At 41.7% G+C, this 27,396-nt stretch overlaps 1 protein-coding gene across 1 annotated transcript in view; it reads left to right on the forward strand.

The window, feature by feature from the left end:
* PFKL (phosphofructokinase, liver type) overlaps positions 1-27,396 on the forward strand; it is a 160,604-nt gene that overhangs the window by 24,420 nt on the left and 108,788 nt on the right. The window contains exons 5-9 of the mRNA XM_083153592.1: positions 9,115-9,223; positions 10,031-10,126; positions 13,964-14,056; positions 19,908-20,033; positions 24,271-24,335. Coding sequence (XP_083009718.1) covers positions 9,115-9,223; positions 10,031-10,126; positions 13,964-14,056; positions 19,908-20,033; positions 24,271-24,335 — 489 coding nt within the window. The remainder of the gene's footprint in view (positions 1-9,114; positions 9,224-10,030; positions 10,127-13,963; positions 14,057-19,907; positions 20,034-24,270; positions 24,336-27,396) is intronic.

Below are 27,396 nucleotides of genomic sequence, written 5' to 3' on the forward strand. Positions count from 1 at the left end.
CTACTAACCTGCCGAATTGGATCCAAACCAGTTGCCAATGGAGTGCTTTTTCCACATTTGTCACCGCATATGGAAACCTTGGGGAATCCCCTCACTGCCATTTGATGGACTCTGCTGACATGCAATCCTAACGGAATAATCCACATTTGGACTATCACTGCGGTAACTATTTACACCTTCACAATAACAAGGAGACTTTGTTGCCTTTCCGGATAATTAGGCGGTATAATAGGAATGGACCCCTCATTGCAGGCAGTTAATCAATTTCAGGTGCTGGTGCATATGTTGTTTTAATGTGTTTGTGTACTATTTGTTTTTATTAAATTTAAATATTTTAATATTGTTTAGCGCTACTATTTTTTCTGTATTTTTGTCTTTCTCTAAGGGACCCTCAATCCCTTGTTTAGTAGCAGCTTCACATTACATCCCACAACAGCGCCTATTTGTGTTGTTCCACAACCATCCTTTTTTCTCAATTCATATACTTTAAAGGACTCCTCAAACTTACCAAAGTTTGCTTTTCTGAAATTTAAGGACCTAGTTGCGCCAATGTAATTGTCTTTGTTTAAATCTAAATAAAATGCGATCATACTGTGATCACTGTTCCTCAATGTCTCCCTTATGGTTCCCGTTGTTGTTTATCAAGAGAGCCAGGATATTTTTGTTTTTGGTTGGACTTTCAATACATTGATACAAATAGTGGTTATAGTACTAGTTGACCTATCCTTCCATTTTATTTCTTGATAGTTAAAGTTTTCAAGATTGGCTTACTCTCTTTCAAAGACCTACATGACCAAGGCCCAAGGTACCTGCAGCAGCTGCTGATTACTTACTGTCCTACTAGATTACTACAATTCGTTGAAGAAGGACTACTAACAGTACCCAGAATTTCCCTGAATTAATCTGGGGGTCGAGCTTTCAACGTTGTTGCTCCAACTCTATGGAACTCTCTTCCTTGCACAGTGCGAGATGCCCCCACTGTAGAATCCTTTAAAAATAGACTAAAAACATACCTATTAGCTCAAGCACTTTACGGTTATCTACTCCTAAGCTTGTTTTGTATTTTGAGCTGTAAAGACAATGGTAAAGCACTTTGAGTCCTATTGGGAGAAAAGTGCTATATAAATATTATTATTATTATTATTATTATTATTATTATTATTATTATTATTAAGTCACCCATAATAATAATGTCCCCTAAGCTGGACCCTTTTCCCACTTGTAGCACAAATTCTTTTTCCTCCTCCTTATTTATGTTGGGTGGTTTATAAAATGTTCCTACTATAAGTTTTTTAGCCCCTTTAATATTACCTGTGATTTCTACCCATACTGATTCTACTGAATCCATTGTGCTCTTGTTTGTCTTCCCTTATGTATGGTTATAAGGATTGTTTAACATATAAACAAACCCCACCTCCCTTACTACCTAAAGTGTTTCTAAACAGACTATAACCTTCTATGTTAGCTTCCCACTTATTTGATTCATCCCACCAATTTTCAGTAATACCTATGAGATCAAAATCTTCCTCCAAAACTAGGGTCTCTAGTCCTCATTTTACCAGTTAAACTCCTAGCATTCAGATAAAAGCATTTCAGATCCAGTCTTTCCTTTGCCCTTGTCATGTTATCTGTTCCAGTTGCAGAAGGTTCCTGAAACGATAAATCTGTATCATGGACAATATTGGTTGTGTGTCTCTCATACACTTTTCGTATACCATGTTCCCTTTTTCCTCCCTTCTCCTTGCTTCCTCCACAATGTAGCTATCTTTGCCCTCTATTCTACACGCATTTATTGGTTTAAGGTTTCTTACTATATCTCCCCCCACACTCCTAGTTTAAAATCTCCTCAAGCCTTCCCACCATTGTACCCCCTAGCACCCCTCCTCGTTCAGGTGCTATCCGTCGCGGCAAGAGATGGCTCCTGATCGAGAAGTCCGCCCAGTTTTCTAGGAATTCAAATCCTTTTCTCCTGCACCAGTCTTTGAGACACACGTTAACCTCCCTAATCTCACACTGTCTCCCTGGGCTAGCTCGTGGCACAGGCAATTATTACCTTAGATGTCCCCGCCTTAAGTTTATTCCCTAGATCCCTAAAGTCTTTTTTGGGGACATCCCATCTACCACAGACTTTGTCATTTGTGCCAACATGCACCAAGGCCGCTGGGTCTTCTCCAGACCCTCCCAATAATCTAGCATATAAGGGTGAGGGGGATGAGGGAGTTGACCGGTGCACAGGTGAGGCTTATTTGTTATAAGCTGTACAAGATATGAAATAGGTTGATATTGGTCCACCAATCTGTTCAATGTGAGAAGGGATTCTCTTCTCCTGAAATTTATTGTGGTGGAGGTGCACCCTTGAGAGTAATGGGGGCACTCTTATGGAGAGATTAATAAACGTAATCTCAGTTTTTGAGAATCAATTAATATGCGAAATGTTGGAAGGGAAAACGCCACACAGGAGTACCCTCGAGGCGCCCCTTGTAATGACAATCAACGCAAACTAGTATCACAAATAAGAAATAAGAATTGTTCAGAAAAAGAAGGAAAGAAATCAGTTTTCACTGGGATGCACTCCTCATCCACATTGTCCCATGGGACATAAAAATTAGTACATGTTCTTTATTGGTATGCAATTAAAGGTAAAAGGCCATCATTTATTATTCCATTTGGTCAATTTTATTAATTGTCTGGTGACCTGGTATAACGAGTCCCTGTGGCAGGGATATTGATAGCGAAGTATTAAAATAAAGTAATGAATATAGATAAGAAAAGAAAAATAAGAAGATTAAAATCTGTAAACTGTTGTTTTAATCAGGTTTGCTCTGATAGTTTGGTGATAACTATCAGTGGTATTGTACCAGTGAGTACTAGTGTGGTCAGGGGTATATATTCACTGAATGTGTGGGTTTATATGTATTCGCAACTATTGTTGTTGCTAAAGGACACTGTTGCCTTCAGAAGTAATTATTCTACACTTGTAACACTAGCTACTATGCAATTCATGAGAACACTGCTATTTATTTCCCCGTCAAGAATATTGCGGCTACAGAAACGGGCTACAGTACATGTGTGCCTGCTGAGTCTGTATGAATATATAATTACCGCTATGACGGTTTAATACTATAGTTTCCGCTACTGATGTGGAGATAGCATTGCCAATGTGCATGCAGGGTATCTGTATCAGACCATAAGGTGTGCTTTCATATATATGTGACTTTAAAACATTGATTGTGCTGGTATAGCTGGTTTTAAATATTGCGCTATTATGGCTTTGGTCCACCTATATTATTGCACCTTATAGCAAGCACTGTTTAGTGGTTATGCTTTGATGCATATATCGACAATGTGGGATGCCTGATTATGCACATTCACAGTATGTCATCTATTATAAATGCATCTGCAGGCTAGCTGATAAGACAGATAAAGTAGTAAGTATAATCCAATAATCCCACCGTTTGGGAGTGTTCCCGCAGTGTTAATTGCGTGTATCTGCGTATACGCTCTGCATCTCACTCAAATACAGTATTTAATCATGGTAATGTTGTCTCCTATTCCATCAGAGATATTGCGGCCACAGAAGCAAGCTTAGTTAGTTAGTGCTGGCTTTCTCTGTGCGTTAAATTACCGCAATAACGGGTGGAGTAATTTACTGTAGTGTGCAGAGGGATTCCCGTTTATTCATACTGCAGGCGGTTTGACATACTACTCATGCATTTTTATAGATATTAGGCCACTCAAAAACACGCAGCTTCCAAACACTGATTTGTACTGATATAGCCAGTTCTGGGTGTCTGCAATTGAGTGGCTTAAGATAGCATATGCTCTGGTATCATGAAGCAGGCACTGTTATTTAGTTATGGCAGTAGTATACACGTGGATATTTAGGGTGCGTCCGTGTGTATCTTCATACCCAATTCTCAGTTATATATATATATATACATCTAGGGCAAGTTAAATATGCGGGTAAGGTGGCGGGCTTGAGTACAGAAGTCTCTGTCAGGGATTGTTCCCTTTGTACTCACCGCGCGTGTCAGCGTGTGTGCTCAGTTAGCAGCCGGAGATCTGTGGTGATTCTCCGTTGCAATACTGTGCCTTCACAATCAGGGGGTATATTCCCACTAGTACACTGCGTGTGCTAGCGTGTTTATTCACGCTGCCTGCAGCTAGTACTCGCTCTCTTATCCCGCTACCTCTAACCACAATACATTGAGTAATTTTTTTTTTTTTTACAGTTAATAAAGCAAACACTGGTACAAACAAACAAACAGTTTACAGCGATCTGCCAATGCGCATTTCGCTCTCTATAAGCTTTGTCAAGGCTTAGTATAGGTGTCACCTATACTAAGCCTTGACAAAGCTTATAGAGAGCGAAATGCGCATTGGCAGATCGCTGTAAACTGTTTGTTTGTTTGTACCAGTGTTTGCTTTATTAACTGTAATAAAAAAAAAAAAAAATTACTCAATGTATTGTGGTTAGAGGTAGCGGGATAAGAGAGCGAGTACTAGCTGCAGGCAGCGTGAATAAACATGCTAGCACACGCAGTGTACTAGTGGGAATATACCCCCTGATTGTGAAGGCACAGTATTGCAACGGAGAATCACCACAGATCTCCGGCTGCTAACTGAGCACACACGCTGACACGCGCGGCGAGTACAAAGGGAACAATCCCTGACAGAGACTTCTGTACTCAAGCCCGCCACCTTACCCGCATATTTAACTTGCCCTAGGTGTATATATATAACTGAGAATTGGGTATGAAGATACACACGGACGCACCCTAAATATCCACGTGTATACTACTGCCATAACTAAATAACAGTGCCTGCTTCATGATACCAGAGCATATGCTATCTTAAGCCACTCAATTGCAGACACCCAGAACTGGCTATATCAGTACAAATCAGTGTTTGGAAGCTGCGTGTTTTTGAGTGGCCTAATATCTATAAAAATGCATGAGTAGTATGTCAAACCGCCTGCAGTATGAATAAACGGGAATCCCTCTGCACACTACAGTAAATTACTCCACCCGTTATTGCGGTAATTTAACGCACAGAGAAAGCCAGCACTAACTAACTAAGCTTGCTTCTGTGGCCGCAATATCTCTGATGGAATAGGAGACAACATTACCATGATTAAATACTGTATTTGAGTGAGATGCAGAGCGTATACGCAGATACACGCAATTAACACTGCGGGAACACTCCCAAACGGTGAGATTATTGGATTATACTTACTACTTTATCTGTTTTATCAGCTAGCCTGCAGATGCATATATAATAGATGACATACTGTGAATGTGCATAATCAGGCATCCCACATTGTCGATATATGCATCAAAGCATAACCACTAAACAGTGCTTGCTATAAGGTGCAATAATATAGGTGGACCAAAGCCATAATAGCGCAATATTTAAAACCAGCTATACCAGCACAATCAATGTTTTAAAGTCACATATATATGAAAGCACACCTTATGGTCTGATACAGATACCCTGCATGCACATTGGCAATGCTATCTCCACATCAGTAGCGGAAACTATAGTATTAATCCGTCATAGCGGTAATTATATATTCATACAGACTCAGCAGGCACACATGTACTGTAGCCCGTTTCTGTAGCCGCAATATTCTTGACGGGGAAATAAATAGCAGTGTTCTCATGAATTGCATAGTAGCTAGTGTTACAAGTGTAGAATAATTACTTCTGAAGGCAACAGTGTCCTTTCGCAACAACAATAGTTGTGAATACATATAAACCCACACATTCAGTGAATATATACCCCTGACCACACTAGTACTCACTGGTACAATACCACTGATAGTTATCACCAAACTATCAGAGCAAACCTGATTAAAACAACAGTTTACAGATTTTAATCTTCTTATTTTTCTTTTCTTATCTATATTCATTACTTTATTTTAATACTTCGCTATCAATATCCCTGCCACAGGGACTCGTTATACCAGGTCACCAGACAATTAATAAAATTGACCAAATGGAATAATAAATGATGGCCTTTTACCTTTAATTGCATACCAATAAAGAACATGTACTAATTTTTATGTCCCATGGGACAATGTGGATGAGGAGTGCATCCCAGTGAAAACTGATTTCTTTCCTTCTTTTTCTGAACAAGTCAAACGCTAAATCAGTTGAGAGCACCCTAAAACCAAGAGAAACAATATTTATAAAAAGTTTCTCCTTTTTTGAAAAAAATCCATCCACAGGGATATATTCCCAAAACATTATTTGGTGCGGGTCATACTGTATGTGTGTGTAAGAAATAAGAATTATAGTGTAAAGTAGAGGATTTGAGTGTACTAAGAATTAACTTTTATTTTAAATTGCAGTTAAAATAGTACTAGACACCTCCCAATAATCTGTCCACTCGGTCTGCGATATAACGTACCCAGGAGACCACAGACTGTCGCGGTCCCGATAACAAATTGCCCTATCAATGTTCCTAATAATTGAATCCCCTACCACCACCATGTGCCTTGGGCCCTTCTTCTCTGCATTACCCTCCCTGCCAGAGGGGATATTCCTCTGGTTGCTAGAGGAACCCTACCCTGCCAGCTGCCCCAGCTCCTCGCTCCCAACCATAGTTTCTGCGAAGTAGTTCAGTCCTCTTCAATTCTTCACTACTTCAACGTCGATGGTTATCTACCATTGATTCTTCAACATTTCAGCATTCTCTGGTATTTCTTCTTCAACTACTCAAGCTCCCTATATAGATAGTTTGTTCAACATTGGTGCCATAGTGTCCTGGACATTTAGTATTCTCCAGTACATCACTTCTGCTATCTAAACCCATTCATAGTTTCTTATTTGGGACTTTGCTTATTGTCAACTATAACCTCATCTCCACCTCAGTGTGTTGAATTCATGCCATTGACTCTGTCTTATTGGTTGCCTGCCTGGAAAATACTAATTATTGAAACTATTACCAACTGCCGTTGTTATCATCTGACGTGCTTAATGAATACCTTGTTAACTTTTACTCTGTTGTCTTGGTCACACCTTCGGACCTTTCTTCATCTACACTGCATGCCTAAGAATCCCCTGAGGGCTCCACAGTTTGCATTCACTCCTACCCCTATGCCTGAGGCTTACCAAGGTCAGCTCAGACCTGACACCCTTCTCAGGAGACATACTGTTCAGCATGAAGTTTGACAAGATTGTGGCTACTGTCGCGTCTTCTAAGTCTGCCTTTTTTGCCTTCAGTTGCCAACTCAAAACCTAGGACGTCCTTCTTTCGGTCCTTTCACCCACAGGGTAAGGCAAAAGGCTATTCCTTTCGTAGGCCTATTACTAACCTCAAGACACTTAACCACATTTGCACGGAAACTCTCTGCTCCATTGATTTTATGGCTTTTCTAGGCATTCATGATGCATACTTGCATTTTCCTATCACCCAACAAATCCTCAGATTTGCTTTCTTTTGCCAGCAGTATGAATTTCATGAATTACCCTTTGGACTTTCTACAGCCCCTTTAACAAAATTGCTGAGTGTCTGTCCACTCAACAATGCAAGTTTTTGGTTTTATAGTCTCCACCTTTTGACATGGTGAAATATAACACCGTATCCTGTCCCGGCCTATGCTCTGATCTGGTCCCAGATAATAGCCCTCTCTTTCCTAAAGTTAGTCTCACGTGGGACGTGACTTGATGCGGTGTCAGGGGACCTATCATAGATGTTCCTTAGCATCAGGAGCAGCTAACATTGAATGAGAAGTTGATGATCAATATGGCTAAAATGCAGGGGAAGATGCTGATGTGGCTGGACAAGGAGTGCACAGGGGTGTCCCATTGCCTTCCTGTTAACATAACATAGTAGTTTAGGTTAAAAGAAGACATGTCAATCAAGTTCAACCATTTATAGGACACCTTAGAGGGTGTTATCTAGATGTTACATCCCCTTTTTGCATTTTTTAATTCGATTCCACTTTAGGCTAAATGATTGTTGGTTGTACTCCTGGATTTTTTATCCAATAAGTTTTTATCCAACCTTAATTTAAATGTATTCATTGTGGCTGCCGACACCACTTCTTCTGGAAGAGAGTACCTTACTTTTAAATGGGTTGAAATAGGCCAAGGGGCTTAAAATTAGTTTATGCCACATGAACCTTTGATTTCATATATATACGTGATCAAATCTGAGCTAAGAAACAGTATGATAGTTTGTGTTGGTGTTATGATTTTGTTTCTTTAGAATGGGAGTAATCAGTACGTACATAAACAGCAATGGAAACATACCTGTAGGCAGAACAAGAGATCACAGATTTTTGTTAATGTAGTGATAAGCACAGGAGACAGAGATTTACTAATTTGTGAGGAAATAGGATCAAGAGGTGAGATGATAGAGTATGATGATGAAAAGCGTGTTGATCTTCCTCTTCATCTGTGTGATCAAATGTAGAGAAGGTGCCAGAGGGTTCAGGTAAGGAATTAAGCAGGTCTTTGACTGAGGAAGGCCACATAATTTCATTTGGATCTTATGAATTTTGTCTTTGAAGTAAGAAGCAAGTTCTCAGCTGGTGGGTTGGGTGATGGAGGGTTAAGAACTAATTTAAATGTTTGGCAGTATTCAGGGCATTGTGATAAGAATGGTATAAGATGCTTATGTGTGAAAGCCCCTTAGACTGAGATCTACACCACTGATGTTCTGCTGCAGTCTACATGGGTTGTGATGGGTTGGTAGACATGTGATCTTTTATCTCTACAATTAACATTATTTTTTTATTTATTTGGAGATTTTCCCTTACTAAGGGATACCTAAAATAAAATATGTTGCAAAACAACTGAACAGAAATGAAATGCATATTATATGTAGTGACTTCTCAAAATATTAGACATAATAATACCTTTCCAAAGTACCTATTGAAAGTTGTTAACATATTGAAATTTAGGAGAGTTAAAGTAAGTTGATATAATGACTTAGTAGTACTTGAAGCATGTAATTCGTAGACCACTTTTATTATTTGCCTGAAACAATCAAAATATGTATGTTTTGAGCTTTTGAGAATTTATACAGTACATGCTGATTTTACCAACAGGACTGGGAAGCAGACCATTTAAAGTACCTTTTTTTTTCCTTTTACTTTGTTATAAGGTATCTAGCATTGGTGTCTGCATTAGCATCTGGAGCTGATTGGCTTTTTATTCCAGAGTGCCCTCCTGAGGAGGACTGGGCAGATGTTATGTGCTCAAGACTTGGAGAGGCAAGTATAGGTGTCTTTTTTTATATATTGGGATGAAGGGTACAAAGACACACACACACATATATATAAAACAAAAGCTGAAAATGTAAGACACCAAGCAAACAACACAACATAATTACATCATTTAGATACTCTCCCAATCAGTCTGTGACTTTCACCCAGGGATGATTGACTTCCAGTAATTGTAGAAAGTTGGATTACCAGTTAGGAATTCTGCCAACAATTCTAGAATAGTTCAAACATCTAACATATGTGTCCTTGTGTTGGTTCTCCTTTTAGCATACAATGTGCGACCTAGCTAAGCTTCCGCATAGCATACACTGCGACAGATATATCAAGCTTTAAAAAGTGTTAACTTGGAGAGTGATAAATCAGCTCCTACCTGCCATGTTACAGGCTGGGTTTGAAAAATGACAGTTAGTAGGTGATTGAATGGTTGTTTATCACTCTCCACCTTGTCACTTTTTAAAGATTGATACATCTGGCCCACTATGCATTGAATTTAATGGGAGCTGCTGCGAACAAGTGTGTTTTTATAACAAAGCGTGCTATTTTAAGCTGCTGTACACAGTAACAATGTCGAGGAACACATGTATGCAACATAGAAGTTGGTAATGTCTGACATGACTGTATGTGATAAGCTGAAGAAGTGAGATACATTTATCTATTATGATGCTTACAGTTTACATTGTATGTAACATTTAAATGTAATAGTTAATATTTCATTGAAACCTGCATGTAAAACAATTTCACCTTTTCTTTAATTTTTTAGAATAAGTTCTCATACAGTATACTTTTTTTTTTCAGTCTCGAAGTCGTGGTTCAAGGCTAAACATTATTATAATTGCAGAAGGCGCAATTGATCGTGAAGGGAAGCCAATTTCTTCTAATTATGTTAAAGATGTAAGTTTCTTCGTGTATTAACTTTCTTTAGCTAAAAAGGACTTCTCTTTAATGAAGACTTCACATGTAAAGTACAGTTGCAAGAAAAAGTTTGTGAACACTTTGAAATAAATAAATAGCTGTATTTCTGCATAAATTGGTCATAAAATGTGTTCTGATCTTCATCTAAGTCACAACAATAGACAAACCTACTGAACTAATACCACACAAATAATTATATGTTCTTATGTTTTTATTGAACACACCATGTCAACATTCACAATACAGTACAGTACATGGTGGGCGAAGTATGTGAACCCTTGGATTTAATAACTGGTTGACCCTTCTTTGGCAGCAATAACCAAAACTAAATTCCTATAGTTGCATATCAAACCTGCACAACGGTCAAGAGGAATTTTTTGGACCATTCCACTTTATATTCTGGGAATTCTGGTATGAATCACTCTCTTGAGGTCATGCCACTTTATCTCAATCGGATTCAAGTCAGGACTCCGACTGGGCCACTCCAAAATGCATATTTTCTTCTGTTGAAGACAATCCGTTGTGGTTCTACTTTTGTGCTTTGGGTCATTGTCCTGTCCTTGCATGACCCATCTTCTGTGGAGCCTCAATTGGTGGACAGGTGGCCTTAAGTTCTTCTGCTAAATGTCTTGATAGATTTTAATCGTAGGTCTTCTGAGAGCTCATTTGTGCGAGGTATAGTTCACATCAGGCAATGCTTCTTGAGAATAGCAAACTCAAAACCAGTGTGTTTTTTTTATAGGGCAGGGCAGCTTTAACCAACACCTCCAATCTCATCTCTTTGTCTGGACTCCAGGTTGCCTGACTCCAATTAGTTCTTGTAGAAGTCAATAGCCTAGGTCAGGCATGTTCAAACTATGGCCCTCCAGCTGTTGTTAAACTACAAGTCCCATGATGCCTTGCAACAGGTTTGCTTTTGTGTAATGCTAAAACTATGGCAAGGCATGCTGGGATGTGTAGTTTCACAACAGCTGGAGGGCCATAGTTTGGACATGCCTGGCCTAGGTGTTCACATACTTTGTCCACTCTGCACTGTGCATGTTTACATGGTGTGCTCAATAAAAACATGAGAGCATATAAATGTTTGTGTGGTATTAGTTTACGCAAACTCTGTGGCTATTGTTGTGACGTAGATGAAGTTCAGAACACATTTTATGAAAAATTTATGCAGAAATCCAGGTAATTTCAAAGGATTCACATACATTTTCTTGCAACTGTATAAGGGAAACACCTGGGGTGAGATTTAATAGGATGAGAGATTCAAAGTGAGAGATTTTGTGAAAAATCTCCAGTTTTTTTAAAGCGGCAATCATTTACACTGCGAAATCAGTTTTATTTTGCAGTGTAAATGATTGCCGCTTTAAAAAAACTGGAGATTTCTCACAAAATCTCTCACTTTCTGAATCTCCCATCCTATTAAATATCACCCCTAATACCCAAACCTGGGAGTCAGCTCATACTACATCTCTCAGATCAAGATAACTAAAGTCCATTCATAGCTGTACATTATATATCTATAGAGAGCTGTACATGGCTTTGCAGAATGTTAATTTTCTCTGCAGTGCCATTGTACGAAATGTAAACACATCAATTTCAAGAGCATTGTCTTTGTTTCATGTAAGCAAAACATCTGCTCTTTTTGAAGTTTAATGGTATTTCAAATGTTACTTTAAAAACATCAATATCTTATACCCCTGTTAGATTGGAATGATGTGTTGATCCTAATAGTCAAAAATCAACAAAACCAACAAACAGCTTTAAATCAAATCAAACTGGCAAAAAATACAAGATGAAAGACCATCTTTCCTGCGACACAGAAGGAGTCATCTTTTTATTGGAATGCCAGTGTGGACTCCAATATATTTTGGACAGACAAAACGAAAAGTAAAAATTAGATTCGCAGAGCACATATATGACATATTAAAGGGCCTAAAAACCCACAGTGTCTCGAATCACTTTCTGGAAAGTCCCAACAAAAACCCAGCGGGTCTCCAATGCACAGTTCTACACAGTTATACAGAAAGTCAAAGAAAACTGGCGCGGAGGAGATCTTGTAACACAGCTGAGGCGAACAGAGACCAAATTGATCTATGAAATGAAAACATTGGAGCCAAGAGGTCTAAACCATAGATATAGAATTAAATGCCTTTTTATAATTATTAATACGAGTGGTACCTTTTATAAAATATATTCTCCCTATCAATTTTTAAGTGAATAAAAGTTCACAAATTTTAAAGAATTTACTGAAGAATGGAAACATCTTCCCTCTTTTTTATGACTTCCGGGATTCAACTTCCATTTTGATTAATAAAGTTTTTTATCTATAAAAGCACAAATTGCTTATAGACAAATTATCCTTGAAAAAGTGCACCCAGTCGCATGAAACTTCTACCAACATCCACCAACACCATTTCAGATTTATTTGTACCAAGACATTGTCCTTTCAACCTTTCCTTGTTCATTGTTCATATACGGCTGTACTCTTTATTTTGGATCTAGTGCAAGTTAGTAACACCTTTGCAATGCACTGTACTGTTTGTAATTTGGTCTTTGCTGATTCTCCCAAGCGTCCTGTTGCTCAGTGGATTACTACTACTATTTTTTAGGCATATTTTCCTTCTGGTGAGCCAATTCTGCCTTCCCTCTGCAACCATGCAACATGTGTGATTGGTGCTTCTACACCAGGGCTGGGCAACACCGGCCCTCCAGATGTTGATGAACTACACATCCCAGCATGCCTTGCATCAGTTTCAGCATGGCCACATAACAAAACTAATGCAAAGCCTCCTGGGATGTGTAGTTCATTAACATGTGGAGGGCCAGTGTTGCCCAGCCCTGTTCTACACCATTGTTCCTTCGAGGAGCAATTTTACAGGTGTTGTCCTGGTCTCTGTAAATACTTTCGCCAAATTTAAGCAGTTCCAATCTTTTGGCTTTACAATGCTAACTTTGGGCACAAAGTTGTATGTGCTGGTTTGACAGATGGAAACTTGAGGATATATGAGGATATTGGATTTATTTATGTAATCCATCTTGGAGGGCACTGTGATCCCTCCAGTTTTGGTTGTTCTTATTGTTTCTTGTTCTCTCTTACTTTTGTTGATTTTGATGTTCAGGTTAAGCTTCCTCCATTATTAATTTAAAACTCAAATAATGTTGTTTTTATTTTTATTATTATTTAATTTACTGTATAATGCCACATAGCATTCAAAACACTTTACAGATTGTAAGAACATTATACTACAGATGTTGGGATTAAAATGATGGAGAAAGGATGGGAACTTTCAGCTGATTTTAGAGACCACTTCAATAAAAGCTTAATCGTGATGCTTCAAACCTACTGTACTATGCTAGAAACTGACATTGATAGTAATTGATTTAATCAGAAATGTTTTATAAATAGATATTTTATTATAAGGAAGTTTAATTTAGATATTGTTGGGCAATGTAAAAAAATATATATATATATATTTTTAGTGTGTCATTAATGTACAATAGATATGTGGAGAAAGCCAGGGTGATGGAGAAAGATATTTAGACAAGTTAGATAAAGATAATAATGTACAGTACACATTGTAATATGCAGTATAAGGATATTAGAAGCAACTGTGAGTGATCTATAATAAATTGGTGGTAATTGGTTAACAAAAATCTTTTTACTTTCGAACATGGAATGCCATATTATGAAAGATTTATGTGTTAATGCTAAGATATGAACAGAGCTAAAATGAACAGTCACTAAGTAAACTATGTTGTATTGTTTATTTTATTTTAAATGTAATGTTGTAATACTATGACCTCTTATATTTTAAACAGTTGGTTGTCGAACGCTTGGGATTTGATACCAGAATCACTGTTCTTGGACATGTACAGCGAGGAGGAACACCATCAGCTTTTGATCGTGTCTTGGTAAATGAAAATTTATCGGTTTAAGTATATTTTAGTCCAGGTATTGGTAAAAAAAGATTATTTAATCAATTACAGTGACATTTAAAATATATTATATGTAACCTTTATTTCTCCTTCATCCAGCAGGGGACACTGGAGTCATACTTACATACTTTATAGGTTGTCACTTGAAGAAATTTAAATAGTGTGACTGCTCCTCCCCTCTATACCTCTGCCCAATCCAATCTTAGATTAGTGCCTTTGGGAGCTGGTGCCTTTTTTGCTAGGCTCCTTCTGAGAGGCTTGTTATTTAGATAGTGATCAGCAAGAGGAGGGCAGGTAGTGACTGCCCTTGCTTGTCCACATCATTGGAGCTGCCAGGGAGACTCCTCTGCCCTGCTTGCAGTCTTCTTTGGGGTCTACGACTGGAAGACCACAGTTTTTGCAGTTCTGAACACTGCTACATTCGCCGCGCATCACAGATCCCTAGCCTGACTGCATCTGGCAGTTTAAGACAGTTTGAGTATACTACCTAGCTCCCGGCTAGCGGGATGCCAGGCATTTATAGAAGATCGTTAGGGATCCCCTGAGCAGTCTGCAGCGCCATGACAGGGGCTTAGCTAGTTTAGGAGACTAACGCCTAGCAGCCCCGGTGGTGCACTCAGACTCTGCGGCCATCTTCTACAGTAGGAACAAATGTGCTAACTATTAGTGGGACTCTGCTATTCTCAATGCATTTCACTGCAAGCTACACCGGGAGTCGTGAGAACAGTGGTGTAGAGTTTGTCATTGGCCTTTTAGATGCGCTTCTGGGAACTAGAAGTAAGTTATCTTCACTTTAACCTCTACTGCAGAGGTTCCCAAACTTTTTGGAATCACGGCGCCCTGGAGTATCAGAATTTTTTTCGTGGCACCCCTAGGCCAAAAGTTTCTTTGAATTCTTTGAACAAATATATATTAAATTAAATAATTTGTGTTTATTTGTGATCCTTAGGTCCAGTTATGTGGTGAGGGACAGGATTCACTTCGGTTTGTTCACATATTGTATGATTGGAAGCCACAAGCACTGATTTTCCCTGTTACATTGACCATAAATAAAATGAAATGTTCCTGGACCACCATCCCAGGGCACCCCTGCAAGTGCTCTGGCACACAGTTTGGGAACCACTGCTCTACTGTCTCTTTGGCACTCAAGGACACGCCCCCTGTTGAGTGGCCACACACCCTTTTCTGGCACGGCGCCCACGATTTTGATCGTGGGCATCGCAGGTAAAAAAATCGCGGCCATTGAATGCACAACTACAGCCTTCACTTTTGTCGCCATGGTGGGCCTGTGTACTTTAAATGCCAAGGCCTATTTTTAATCCCATTACCACCCTCTCTCTGCCGCTCTCTCTTAGCATGTACACTGGCACCACTAACACCGCCCCGCCCCCACCTAAACCCTCTTTTATCATGGTGCCCCCCCTGTCATTTTATCCTGGATCCGCCCCTGCTTACATATGGGTGTAATAGAAAATGGGTATCCAGGTTTCTTTTTTATTTGCATTCAACGTGTAGTCAAGGGTTCAGACTGGGGTGTTGGCATACCTTACTCACAACAAATATAGTGTGGAAACACCCGTAGCATTTTCTTTCAGGGTTTGGTATCAAATATACCACAATCAAAATGGTGCTACTGCTAGAGGTTCCCAACATATAGCTGTTTCTTTGGATGACCAGATAATGGCTGAAGGAAACCTCACTTTTATATGCAAAACACTTTTGAAGTCCAAAATTTATTTTAGTAATCAAATAAAAAATATTTTTAAGCAAAGACCACTTTCAACAAGGAAGGATTTTGTATAAGATAAAAAAACGTTTTTCACAGTCCAGATAAACCATAAAACATCTAAGAAAAAAGCATCTAACGTGGTGAAGGTCCACCAACCGAAGCACATTGATTGTACGTGAGAAGGGGAAATAACCATTTACCTACCAGATGTTTACATGTATGTACTTGGATTCTTATTTTTAGCTTCAAGTTTTTTTTTTGTGGAATTTTTATGGTTCATCTAAAGACTGTGAATACTGGTTTATATCTATAACAGATGAATTTCGTTCGACGCATCTGGATTCTCAATTTTCCAAAAATCCACTTATATCTGACTCAGACTTTTTTTTTTTCTCGGTATGGTCATGGATATGGCGCAACAGTTGATATTATTTCGCAGGACAAAGTGACTGCTCTACAGGAGATGTTAAGTTTGGTGTTGCATAACAGGCAGGTTTTGGTGCATCTCTGCATAAGACTTCGAGGCAATCCCAACCTCCTGTCTAAGTGGTTGGTCTCATATCCGTTCCGATGCCATGTCCACGGCTTTCTCTTAGGTGTTGAACTTTTAGCACCTGTTGCAAGGAAAGAGAGTTTCCTCTGTTGCCTCCTCTTCTCCAGCAAATCAAGAGCAACTCAAGGTACTCTTGATAACTCCAGACTGGCCCTGCTGGACTTCGTACTGGAGTCTACGCTGGCTGTCTCGTGGATGAATAATAGCCTCTTCCTCTGCAGGAGGATCTGTTACAACGAAGACCTTTAGTCTTTTGAGGCTTGAAGTGGCTTTTTTTGATGTCATGGTTGTTAAGCAGGCCCTCCTAAAGAAGAGTGGTCATCCCTATAATAAGGAGGTTACCTTCTGTCATTACTATAGTACTTGGACAGCTTATATTGTCTGGTTTAAAGGTAGAGAATATTCACCTCTTACTTTTAAGACCTATAGTCTTCTCCTTTTTATTCAGGTGGGTGTGGCTGCTTGTTTGCATCTTGGCTCTTTAAAGGTCCAGGTCCTTTTTATCTTCTTTTCCAAGAGGCTGGTGCTGTTTGCAGATTTGAAAACCTTCATTCAAAGGGTATTTAGGTTGCAACCACCATTTGTTCTGCCTACTGCTTCATGGGATTTGGTTCTTTCCTTTAAATTGGCTATCTTTGAACCTTTGGAATCGGTGGAGTTAAAATACCTATCTTGGAAGTTGATCTAGTTTTGGTGTCACTGTCCGCTAGGAGAGATTACAACCTAGTTGCTCTGTCTTGCTGTCCTCTGTATTTCTCTTTCATCCATCCTGGTGACACAGCTCAACCATGGGATGTAGGAGGGTCCGAAGGAACCAGGCACCTATGCTAAAGCTTTGGGACAGGCAGGCTCCTCCCTTCTGCATCCCAGCATTCTCCAGTTTTTTTTAGGTGCCCACCGGAGTGGGTACTATGCTAAAGGGCTACTGAAGCAGTCATGTTTTAGGGTAGCTAGGGGTCTGTTTGTTTTATTTATATTTCTCCTGTTTAGTGCAGGAAGCAGTGTGAGGCTTCCAGGGGAAGTTTCCTCACACTGACAGCGCAGCAAAGGCTGACAGAAGCGCGTCCTGTCAGCTCTCTGTGAGCTCTCAGCGCAGCGCTTGGACATCCTCACAAAGGTTGTCCAGTTACATCCCTGAGGGTTGTCTCCTGGGCCCTGGGGAACCCATTAGCCGGCTCCCTGCTTAGGGGGGATCATGGGTGACGGGCACCCTGCGATGGTGGCCACCATCTTGAAAAGGGTTTACAGGCTGAAATCCATTGGTGTTGAAGCCTGTGACAGGAGCTCAGTGCAGCTGGGCGTTTTCAAGTGGTCCCCATTGGAGCGGAGACACTGGAAGGCAGAAGAAACACTTGGTAGGAGCAGCTTACAGGGGGAGGGCTCCAAAAACAGTTCCCCTCCCTGCTGAATCAGGAACTTGGTCTCTTCCTTCACTCTGCTCTGGATTATTTTCTTCCCACACTGTGCGGAGCTGGAAAGAGATTTATATCTGCAGAGAGTGACAGTTTCTTCTGAGGCAGCGATTTTCCCGGTGAACACTGAGGGTCCATTGCTTAGAAAACTGCTTGAAGTCACCAACTATGTGTATGTCAGTTTAAAGCAGTATCCCATCAGCCATTGTAATTTACTTCAGCCAGTTACATCCCTGAGGGTTGTCCAATAAACCCAGATGCCAGAACTGATCAGGGTAACTTTTTTCACCTGTTTAGGAACATACTGTAGGTCCCCAACTCTTCGCTGCTTCTATGTGTTTTTCACCCACCAAATGGAAAATAATTTGACTAATTGAATAGAGCAAAAAAAATATTTGCATGAAAAACTCGTCTTTAATTGGCTATCCCTCTTGTTCTAGTTTCCTTTATTTCTCTTTGCGCCAGATGTATCAAGCATAGAAAAAATCTGATACATTGGAGAGTGATATACAGCCAGCCAATCAGCTCCTACCTGTCATTTTTCAAACCAGACTATAACATGGCAGCTAGGAGCTGATTGGCTGGCTGTATATCACTCTCCATTGTATCTCTTTTTGAAGCTTGATACATCTGGTCCTTTGTTAACTAGAGGTGATGCACAGACTGTTATGTAAGACCTTTTTGAGCACTATTGCAAAAATTTAATGCCTTATATCCTCTTTAAAACTTAATCCTCTCTAAAAACTGTCTACTGTTTCCAGGCTTGGAGACAGGGTGGGGGGGGGGGGGGTCGAAGCGGACAACTGTGATGGGCCGATTCCTAGGGGCCCCAAAGGCAGAGCATGTCTGTGGTGGCAGTTATGCATGCTATCTGTACCCTGCCACAGCTGTCCTCTTGTACTGTTTGTGTGCCGGTGGCCGCAGTTTTGCCCATTGTCTACAGTCTGTGCTGTGCTGCCAGCTGGGCTGTCTGTTCTGCACCTGGCAAGTTCCAGCAGCTATAGAGGGGAGGAAACATGTACCCCCTCAAGGCAATGATCATGTTACCCCCTGGGCAACAAGCTTGTAAACTCCAGTGGCGTTTGGTGGGGTGCGGCAGAGCCTTTCCTGTCATACTAATGTATACGCCGGAGGTTTGAGTTTATAAGTATGTCAAAAATACAAAGAATATATTAAAAAAAAAAATCTTATTTTTATTCTAATCATTTTTATAGTCAAAACTCTGGAGTAAAAGTCTATGGCGGCTACCTTTTCTGCTCATCTCTTATCAAAACTCAGCGAACCTCCAGCAGTATATATTGCAGCACATGTGTATAATGCTGGCATGTACCCCTGGGCTCATATATTGTGTGCAAATCTGTCTCTGGTACTTGCCAGGGACTCCTCAGCTGCACGTCCCTGGTGAACTCTTCCTGGCAATGATCTCTATATTAGATATATTTACTATAACATTGTCTGCACTCATGCAAGAGGTTACGTTTATAATAATAAACATGAATAAAAGGAGCGGATTGCACCTTATTATGTAAACTCTCCCTGGCAATGAGCATGTGAACTCTCCCTGGCAATGAGCATGTAAATTCCCTGGAAATTAGCTTGTAAACTCTCCCTGGCAACGAGCATGTACACTCTCCCTGGCAATAAGCATGTAATTACCATGGTCAATGAGCATGTGATCCCCATGGGCAACAAGCATGTGATTCCCAATGGCCATGATCATGAAACCTCCTGATATTGAGCATGCAACCCCTGGCAGTAAGCATGTAGGTAAGTGGCACTTATGTAGCAAAATATGTAATAGAGATTTCGGTATATGGTATAGTATGATTTTTGTTGGCGGCCCTGAATGTCTCATCACAAAGTGGAATCTCTCTTCTCTATGCTAGATTGTTTTCTAATTTTGAATCCGTTATAACTGGTTGCCAGTTTATAATTTGCATAGTAAGCTGCAATCCGCTCCTTTTATTCATGTTTATTATTATAAACGTAGCCTCTTGCATGAGTGCAGACAATGTTATTATTATAGTAAATATATCTAATATAGAGATAAAAATGTAATATATAAAGAACCGAGAAGTTTTTTTCAATGTAAAAGTTGTGATCTAGTTTTTTGTTTTTCTCAATCCATTTCAGAGCAGTAAAATGGGTATGGAAGCTGTAATGGCATTGATGGAAGCTACTCCTGAAACTCCAGCCTGTGTAGTTAGTCTCTCTGGTAACCAGTCAGTGCGACTGCCATTGATGGAGTGTGTCCAAGTGGTATGTATTTTCTTATGAGCAAGCTGCTATAAAATATTAATAATTAAATGTTATACAGTATCTTGCTCATGTTTTCTGTTCATGTTGGAGGCAGCATAGACCATGGTTTGTTGCTGCATACTTCGTACCCTTCTGCCAATAAGACATTAAAACTGCATTGTAGTGAGGCACTTTCAATACCCATGTGAAGGTTCAGTAAATTAGAGTATTTCTCTTTCAATGGTCCTGGTGACACAGCTCACATTGAGATGTAGGAGGGTCCGCAGGAGCCAGGCACCTATGCTAAATCTTTTAGAGAGGTAGGGTCCTCCCTTCTGCATCCCAGACTCCTTAGTTCATTTTAGGTGCCCACCGGAGTGGGTGCTATGCTGAAGGGCTGCTGCGCAGCCGAAGATTAGAGATCGTTTTATGTTTTTCTTATTTTATTCATTTACACTTATTTAGGTAGGAAGCAGTGTTGAGGATTCTATTGGAATCCTCACACTGCCAGCGAAGCAGGGGCTGACAGAAGCGCGTCCTGTCAGCTTCCTGCGCACGGAGGAGACACTGGGGCAGATGTATTAAGCCTTAACAAGAGATAAATGCAAGGGTGATAAAGAGAGATAAACGTCCAGCCAATCAGCTCCTTACTGACTTTTTTCAAACACAGCCTGTAACATGGCAGTTAGCAGGTGATTGGCTGGACGTTTATCTCTCCTTATCACCCTTGGATTTATCTCTTGTTAAAGCTTAATACATCTGCCCCATTGTCTGCTTTCTCTGTGTGGCGCTGATAGAGACTGATAGTCTCTCTTAAGAGGCTGCCTGGGCCCCGGGGTGTCCCTGAACCGGCTTCACGCATGTGAGGATCATGGGGGACGGGCGCTCCGTTGGCAGCCATTTTACCAGGGGTTTACAAGCTGAGCTCTTTTTTTATAAAGACAGCAGCTTGTTACAGGGCCTGCAGGTGATTCCAAGAGGTCCCCATTGAAAGCCATGATTGTATGGGCAGGCAGTTTGTGTACAATGGTGCACGCAGATCCAGGAGTCTTGATGCTGTCAGAAAAGTTGAAGGCAGCAGCTGAGTATGTCTTGGAAGCTGAGGAAGAAGCTCATAAAATGGCTTCTAAGGTATCTCTGTAAATGCCAGGAGAGTTCTGTGGCTTAAATCATGGGAAGCGGATAATGAGTCTAAGAAGGCCTTAGAGGCCTTAGCCTTTAAAGGAACACTTTCTCCCTGCTCCCTTGGCTAAGCAAAACTCAAAGTTTTCGGCTTTTCGGCCGTCATTTTGTCCCTCCCCTAGAGGAGGTGCGTCCTTTCGAGGACACTCTTACAGAGGGAAATTTCAGTCTGGAAAAGGAAAGGCCCCAAAATCTCGCTTTGGTGCATTCAATAAGAAACAAAGCACCAAGGGGGAAGACAAGTCCTCAGCATGACTGCCTGGGGACTTCCCTTTCTGTTATCAGAATGGGGGGTCGCCTCTTACAGTTTTGGGACACCTGGGCCTTGTTGGAACAGGATCCTTGGGTCCTGGACATTGTCTCTCAAGGATACAACATTCCCTTCAGGGGTTTTCCACCAAAAAGGTTCTTACCCATGCCACTACCAAAGGAGTCTCGGCTCAGGACTCTTTTAGGGGATCTTAAAATGGTGGACGGATGTGGACTCTCTTCAGTGGGGTCGGTCTCTTCAGACTTGGGATTGGCTGGTGGTTATCCCCGATGCCGGTATCAGTGGCTGGGGAGCGGTAGTCCTGGACTTGAGGCTTCAGGGCCTGTGGACCAGAGAGGAGTATTCTCTCCCGATCAATATACTGGAACTTCGAGCAGTGTGGAAGACGTTATCCCAGGCGGAAAACAGGCTGAGGGGTCTCCCCATAAGAATTCAGTCAGACAATGCCACAGCTGTGGCATACTTGAATCATCAGGGCGAAACACGCAGAAGGGTGGCGATGCGGGAAGGGTCACAGATTATGATTTGGGCGGAGCAGAATGTTCCGGCCTTATTAGCAGTGTTCATCCCAGGAGTTTGGAATGTGGAAGTCGACTTCTTGAGCAGGGAAGAGTTTCTGGAAGGGGAGTGGGCGTTGAATCCACAGATATTTCAGGAGATTGTGTCTCGATGGGGACTTCCAGAAGTGGATTTAATAGCACCCAGATTCAACCATCAGGTACCCAGATTCTTTTCCAGGACAAGGGACCCTCTGGCGTCAGCAGTAGATGTGATGACGGTACCTTGGTCAGGGAGCTTGGCATACATCTTTCCACCGTTTCCGATGATTGCCAGCGTATTGAAGAGGATAAAATCCCAAAGGATTGCTGTGATACTGATAGCACCAGATTGGCCGAGGAGATCTTGGTATTCCAGTGTTCGGAGAGTGTCAGTAGAGTTGTGACGTTTCTACCTCTAAGACCAGACCACCTAAGGCAAGGTCCGTTTTTTCTCCAGTCTCTTAAAGTTCAGATTTCGGCCTTATCTATTTTCTTTCCGAAACGAGTGGCCATGATTCCGGAGGTACAGACCTTCCTTTAAGGGGTTACCAGGTTAAAACCTCCATACAAACAACCAGTGGTGCCATGGGATTTATCTCTGGTGTTGGAAATTCTTCAAGAACCTCCTTTTGAACCGTTAAGGTCGGCTGACCTAAAATTTGTAACCTGGAAAATTAAATTTTTGTTAGCTATTTCCTCTGCGAAGAGAGTTTCAGAGTTGGGAGCATTGTCTTGTAAGCCTCCTTTCTTGATTTTTCATGATGATAGGGCTGTGCTGAAAACAGTGCCCAAATTTTTAACCAAAAGTGGTTTCTGCTTTCTATTTAAATCAGGATATTGTTCTTCCTGTGTTTCAATCCCCTGAGGGGGAAAAGGGACAAATTGAGGAATTTTTATGTGGTTCACGCTTTGCGCATTTATGTGGACAGAGTAAAAGTTTTCCGGAAGACTGATACTTTACTGTTTTTTTACGATGTACACAAAATAGGCTGGCCCGCTTCAAAGCAGACCGTTGCTAGATGGCTTAGATCAGTGATTGCTTTTGCATACACTAAGGTTGGTAGGCCTGTACCGGGCCAGAATAAACGCACATACCACCAGGTCGGTTGCTACCTCTTGGGCGGTGCTCCATGGGGCTACGGCTGAGCAAGTATGCAGGGCTGCCACTTGGTCTTCTGTTCACACTTTTACCAAATTCTATAGGTTCCATGAGTTTGCGTCGGAGGACGCATCATTCGGGCGAACAGTGATGAGGACTGCAAACCGGAGCGTACCCTCCCAAAGGACCGGCTCTTGAACGTCCCAATGTGAGCTGTGTCACCAGGACCATTGAAAGAGAAAAAGGGATTTTTGCAAGAACTTACCATTCAAATCCCTTTCTCTGATATGGTCCTGGTGACACAGCGATCCCTCCCTTACGCTCAGTAAGTATTGCCGTTTCATGATGTGTCATGTTATAATGGTTAAGTTAAAGTTTTTGTGCATATAATATGTTCAGGCGTTGTACTGAGTTATTGTATTCCAGTGGCTTTGAAAGTTGAACTGAGGATTCTGGGATGCGATGGGAGGAGCCTACCCTCTAAAAGATTTAGCATAGGTGCCTGGCTCCTGCGGACCCTCCTACATCCCAATGTGAGCTGTGTTACCAGGACCATATCAGAGAAAGGGATTCGAACGGTAAGTTCTTAGAAAAATCCCTTTATTACATTTACTCCATGCACATCGTGGTTTACTGTAAATGAGAGGTATAGTGTGTACACACGGTAAGATATGCCTTCCAATGTTCACGATATAGTCAACATCGTGTCGGCATCGCATGCAGATCACAAGCAGATCACAAGGTTTTTAACCCTTACGGTTTGCTTGTGATCCCTATTTCAAGTATAGCAAGACAGATAGGCTTGGCTGCATTGACTATAAAGTGCCGATCTGCACCATATAGTTAAAATTGTGCCACTGGATGCATGCCGTTCTATGCGAGTCCCGATACGATCTGATCATATCTGGACTCTAATAGCATGGCATATCTACCGTGTGTACACACCAATAGGCTGTCTATGTAAAGATTTAATTAGCAAACATATAATATTCACATACAAGTACAGATGTGTCCCCTTACATCCAGCAATTGAATTACAGAATGCACACTTCTGCCAATTAGAAGAAATGGAAGCGGCTGTAGGAGGGCACAGTATATAGGTTTAAGTGCGCCAGCATAAATGACAGCGAAAGAACTGAAAGATGATGATATCTGGTATATTTTCAGACAAAAGATGTGCAGAAAGCTATGGAAGAGAAAAGATTTGATGAAGCAATTGAGTTACGAGGAAGGTATGTCATAAAATATTCCAAACAAGTCTATGAATTTTATATTCAGTAACAGTATTCGCTCGAGACAGTTGTTTTTTCAGCACCCTTCTAAAACAGCCATGCCCGTGGGTCCCCGCCACAGTGTGAATAGATGTCTTACACATGGGCATGGCATCTATTCACATTGATCAGGGAGCTTGGGGGAAGCCAGACACACCCCCAACAGGGCCACCGAGCTCAAGCTTCCCTCTTTCCGCCTCCACCCTGCCCTGCCGTGATACTGGAGAGATCACTACACTACAAATACTTCATATTGAGATCCTGTGCTAATGCTATCCAATCTAGAAACATACATGGTGCTAACTTAAGGAGATTAACCAAAAATGATAAATAATGCACACTGTGCATACTGCAATATTGTAATGGCCCTTATTTATTCTTTCATTATCTAGTATCAAATGGCACCATTGCAGAAGCATTCACATTTTTTGTCATAATGGGTAGAGGACCTTAGGAACCCCTATCCATTATACCCTTAAAAGCAGGCTACTCATACACTTCAACTGTAACACCCCACTGAGTAGAGGATGAGCAGTTGGTGCACAGTTGAATGCAGGTTGGTTTGCCATGTATAGGCCAAGAAAAGGGGTAACCACCAGTGTTGCTAAAGCTGCTGTATCGGGAGGGTGTAAGGCTCCCAAATAGTACAGAAACGAGAAAAAATCTAAGATACAGCGCTGGGGTTTTTTCTGGAAAGAATTTATTACAATAAATCTGAGTATATCTTTAATGAATAAAAATATCACAATTCTCATTTGTACAATTTGTGATATTTTTAGTCATTAAATATATACTCAGATTTATTGTAATAAATTATTTTCAGAAAAAACCCCAGCGCTGTATCTTAGATTTTTTCTGGTTTGCCATGTATATCTTGTTTGTTTCTCCTTCATCCACCAGGTGGCACTGGAGTTCACAATGGGGAACAGAGGGTGACCATTAGGAGCATGGGCACTTTAAGAAATTAAACCAGTGTCTAGCTCCTCCCCTCTACTTCCCCTCTACAGCCAGTCCATACACTGAGGCGATTTGGTCCGATTTCGGCAGATTGCGACCAATCAGCCCGTTAAATCGAACCAAATCGCCTCTCCCTGACATGCAGTCGGGTCCGATGCACGGTCCCGTGCGCATCGGACCCGACCAGGTGGTCAGACCGGCTGGCCGTCCGACCACCCATTCTGGGACCTTCCTCCAGGCCGCGATGCGGACGGGAAGCAGGGACAGTATGGGCACCATTAGTTGGTGCCCTATAGGAGCTGGGTGCTTTTAGCCCTCTCTGGGCAGATAGAAATTTTGTTTTACTCTTTTATTTTATTTTTGCTATATTATCTTGAGGACAGACAGGCAGCTTCTGCCACTGCCTGTCTGCAACGTGGGACTGCCGGAGGGGACCCCAGCGCCACTGCATGCGGTTTGTGCAGGGTCCCCGGCTCCTGTGATACCCGTCACAGAGGGACCGGATGCCGCTGCTTGCGTCACTGTCCCCCCCCCCAGCCACACTGCCACAGGCAGCACGGCAGTTAGTAAGTATTGCCCAGCTCCCTGTTAGCAATGAGTCCGAGTTTAAAAGTGCGGTGTAGGTCAGCGCGCCATATTCAAACAGCGCGCCTTCAAAAGCAGGCGGAGCTTGATGCCTCCCATCCTCAACTTCAAGGATCTCAATCCTTTCCTGCGAGTGGTCAAGTTAAAGATGGAATCTCTACAATCTATCATTGCTGGCCTGGAACCAGAAGAGTTTTTGATGTCTTTGGACATCAAAGACTCATACCTGCACGTACCCATCTACCAGGGGCATCAGGCGTACCTACAGTTTGCCATCCAGAAACAACACTTCCAAGTTCAGGCCCTGCCGTTCGGCCTCTCATCGGCGGCCAGGATCTTTACAAAGATCATATCAGTGATGATGCACCTGCTAAGGTCCCAGGAAATAACGGTGATCCCTTACCTGGACGACCTATTGCTAAAGGCGTCTTCCAGAGAGATTTTACTCAACAATCTCCACTAAACTTGGGAAGCACTTTTGCAGCACGTTTGGATGCTCAACCTACAAAAATCACAAATCACAGTGCCTGCTGTTTGTGGGAATGGTTCTGGACACTCCAACTCAGGGATTTCTTACCAGAAGACAAGGCGGCTTCTCTTCAGCACCGCAGAGTATCTGTACACCTACAGTATGTACACGCCTCCTGGGGAAAATGGTGGCAGCATTCGAATTGATCCAATATAGTCGATTTAGCTCCAGACCTTACCAGCTATGCCGCCTTCATCAATGGTCCGGTTCACACCTCACCATTCATAATCGGATTTGTCTCTCACCAAGGGCCCGGGTATCCTTCTCCTGGTGGCTCCACACCTCCAACCTTCTGCAGGGCAAGAGGTTCAGCATCTGGTCGTGGACTCTGCTCAGGACGGACGCCAGCCTCAAGGGTTGCGGGGGTGGTCATGATGGGTTACCAATTCCAGGGTCTTTGGACTCCACAAGAGACACAGCTTCCCATCAATATCCTGGTACTGTGGGCGATATACAATGCCCTGCTACAAGCGGTAGACCTCTTGTGAGGCCATCTAGTCAGAGTTCAATCAGACAATGCCGTGGCAGTGGCATATGTCAACAAACAGGGCAGAACTCGAAACCGAGCCGTTATGAAAGAGGTCAGTCGGATTCTTCTCTGGCCGCAAGACATCTCCAGGTAATCTCAGCGGTCTTCATACCAGGTGTAGAAAATTGGGAAGGTGATTACCTCAGCCGACACAAGGTACATCAGGGGGAATGGATACTTCATCCTCAGGTCTTTCAGAGTCTGATCCGTTGGTTGGGTTGCCCTCAGATAGACTTGATGGCATCTCAACTCAACCATCCGTTACCTCTGTAATGTGCACGGACTTGGGACGCTGCAGCAGTCAGAGCGGATGCGTTAACTCTTCCCTGGGATTACCACTTTGTGTATCTTTCTCTCGCCTTCCATTGCTACCTCTGCTCCAGCAGAGGATTCGCAGTGAGGAAGTCACAGTCCTATTGAAA

Source organism: Crinia signifera, chromosome 7 (assembly GCF_055691185.1).
Source record: "Crinia signifera chromosome 7, ASM5569118v1, whole genome shotgun sequence".
NCBI classification, from domain to species: Eukaryota; Metazoa; Chordata; class Amphibia; order Anura; family Myobatrachidae; genus Crinia; species Crinia signifera.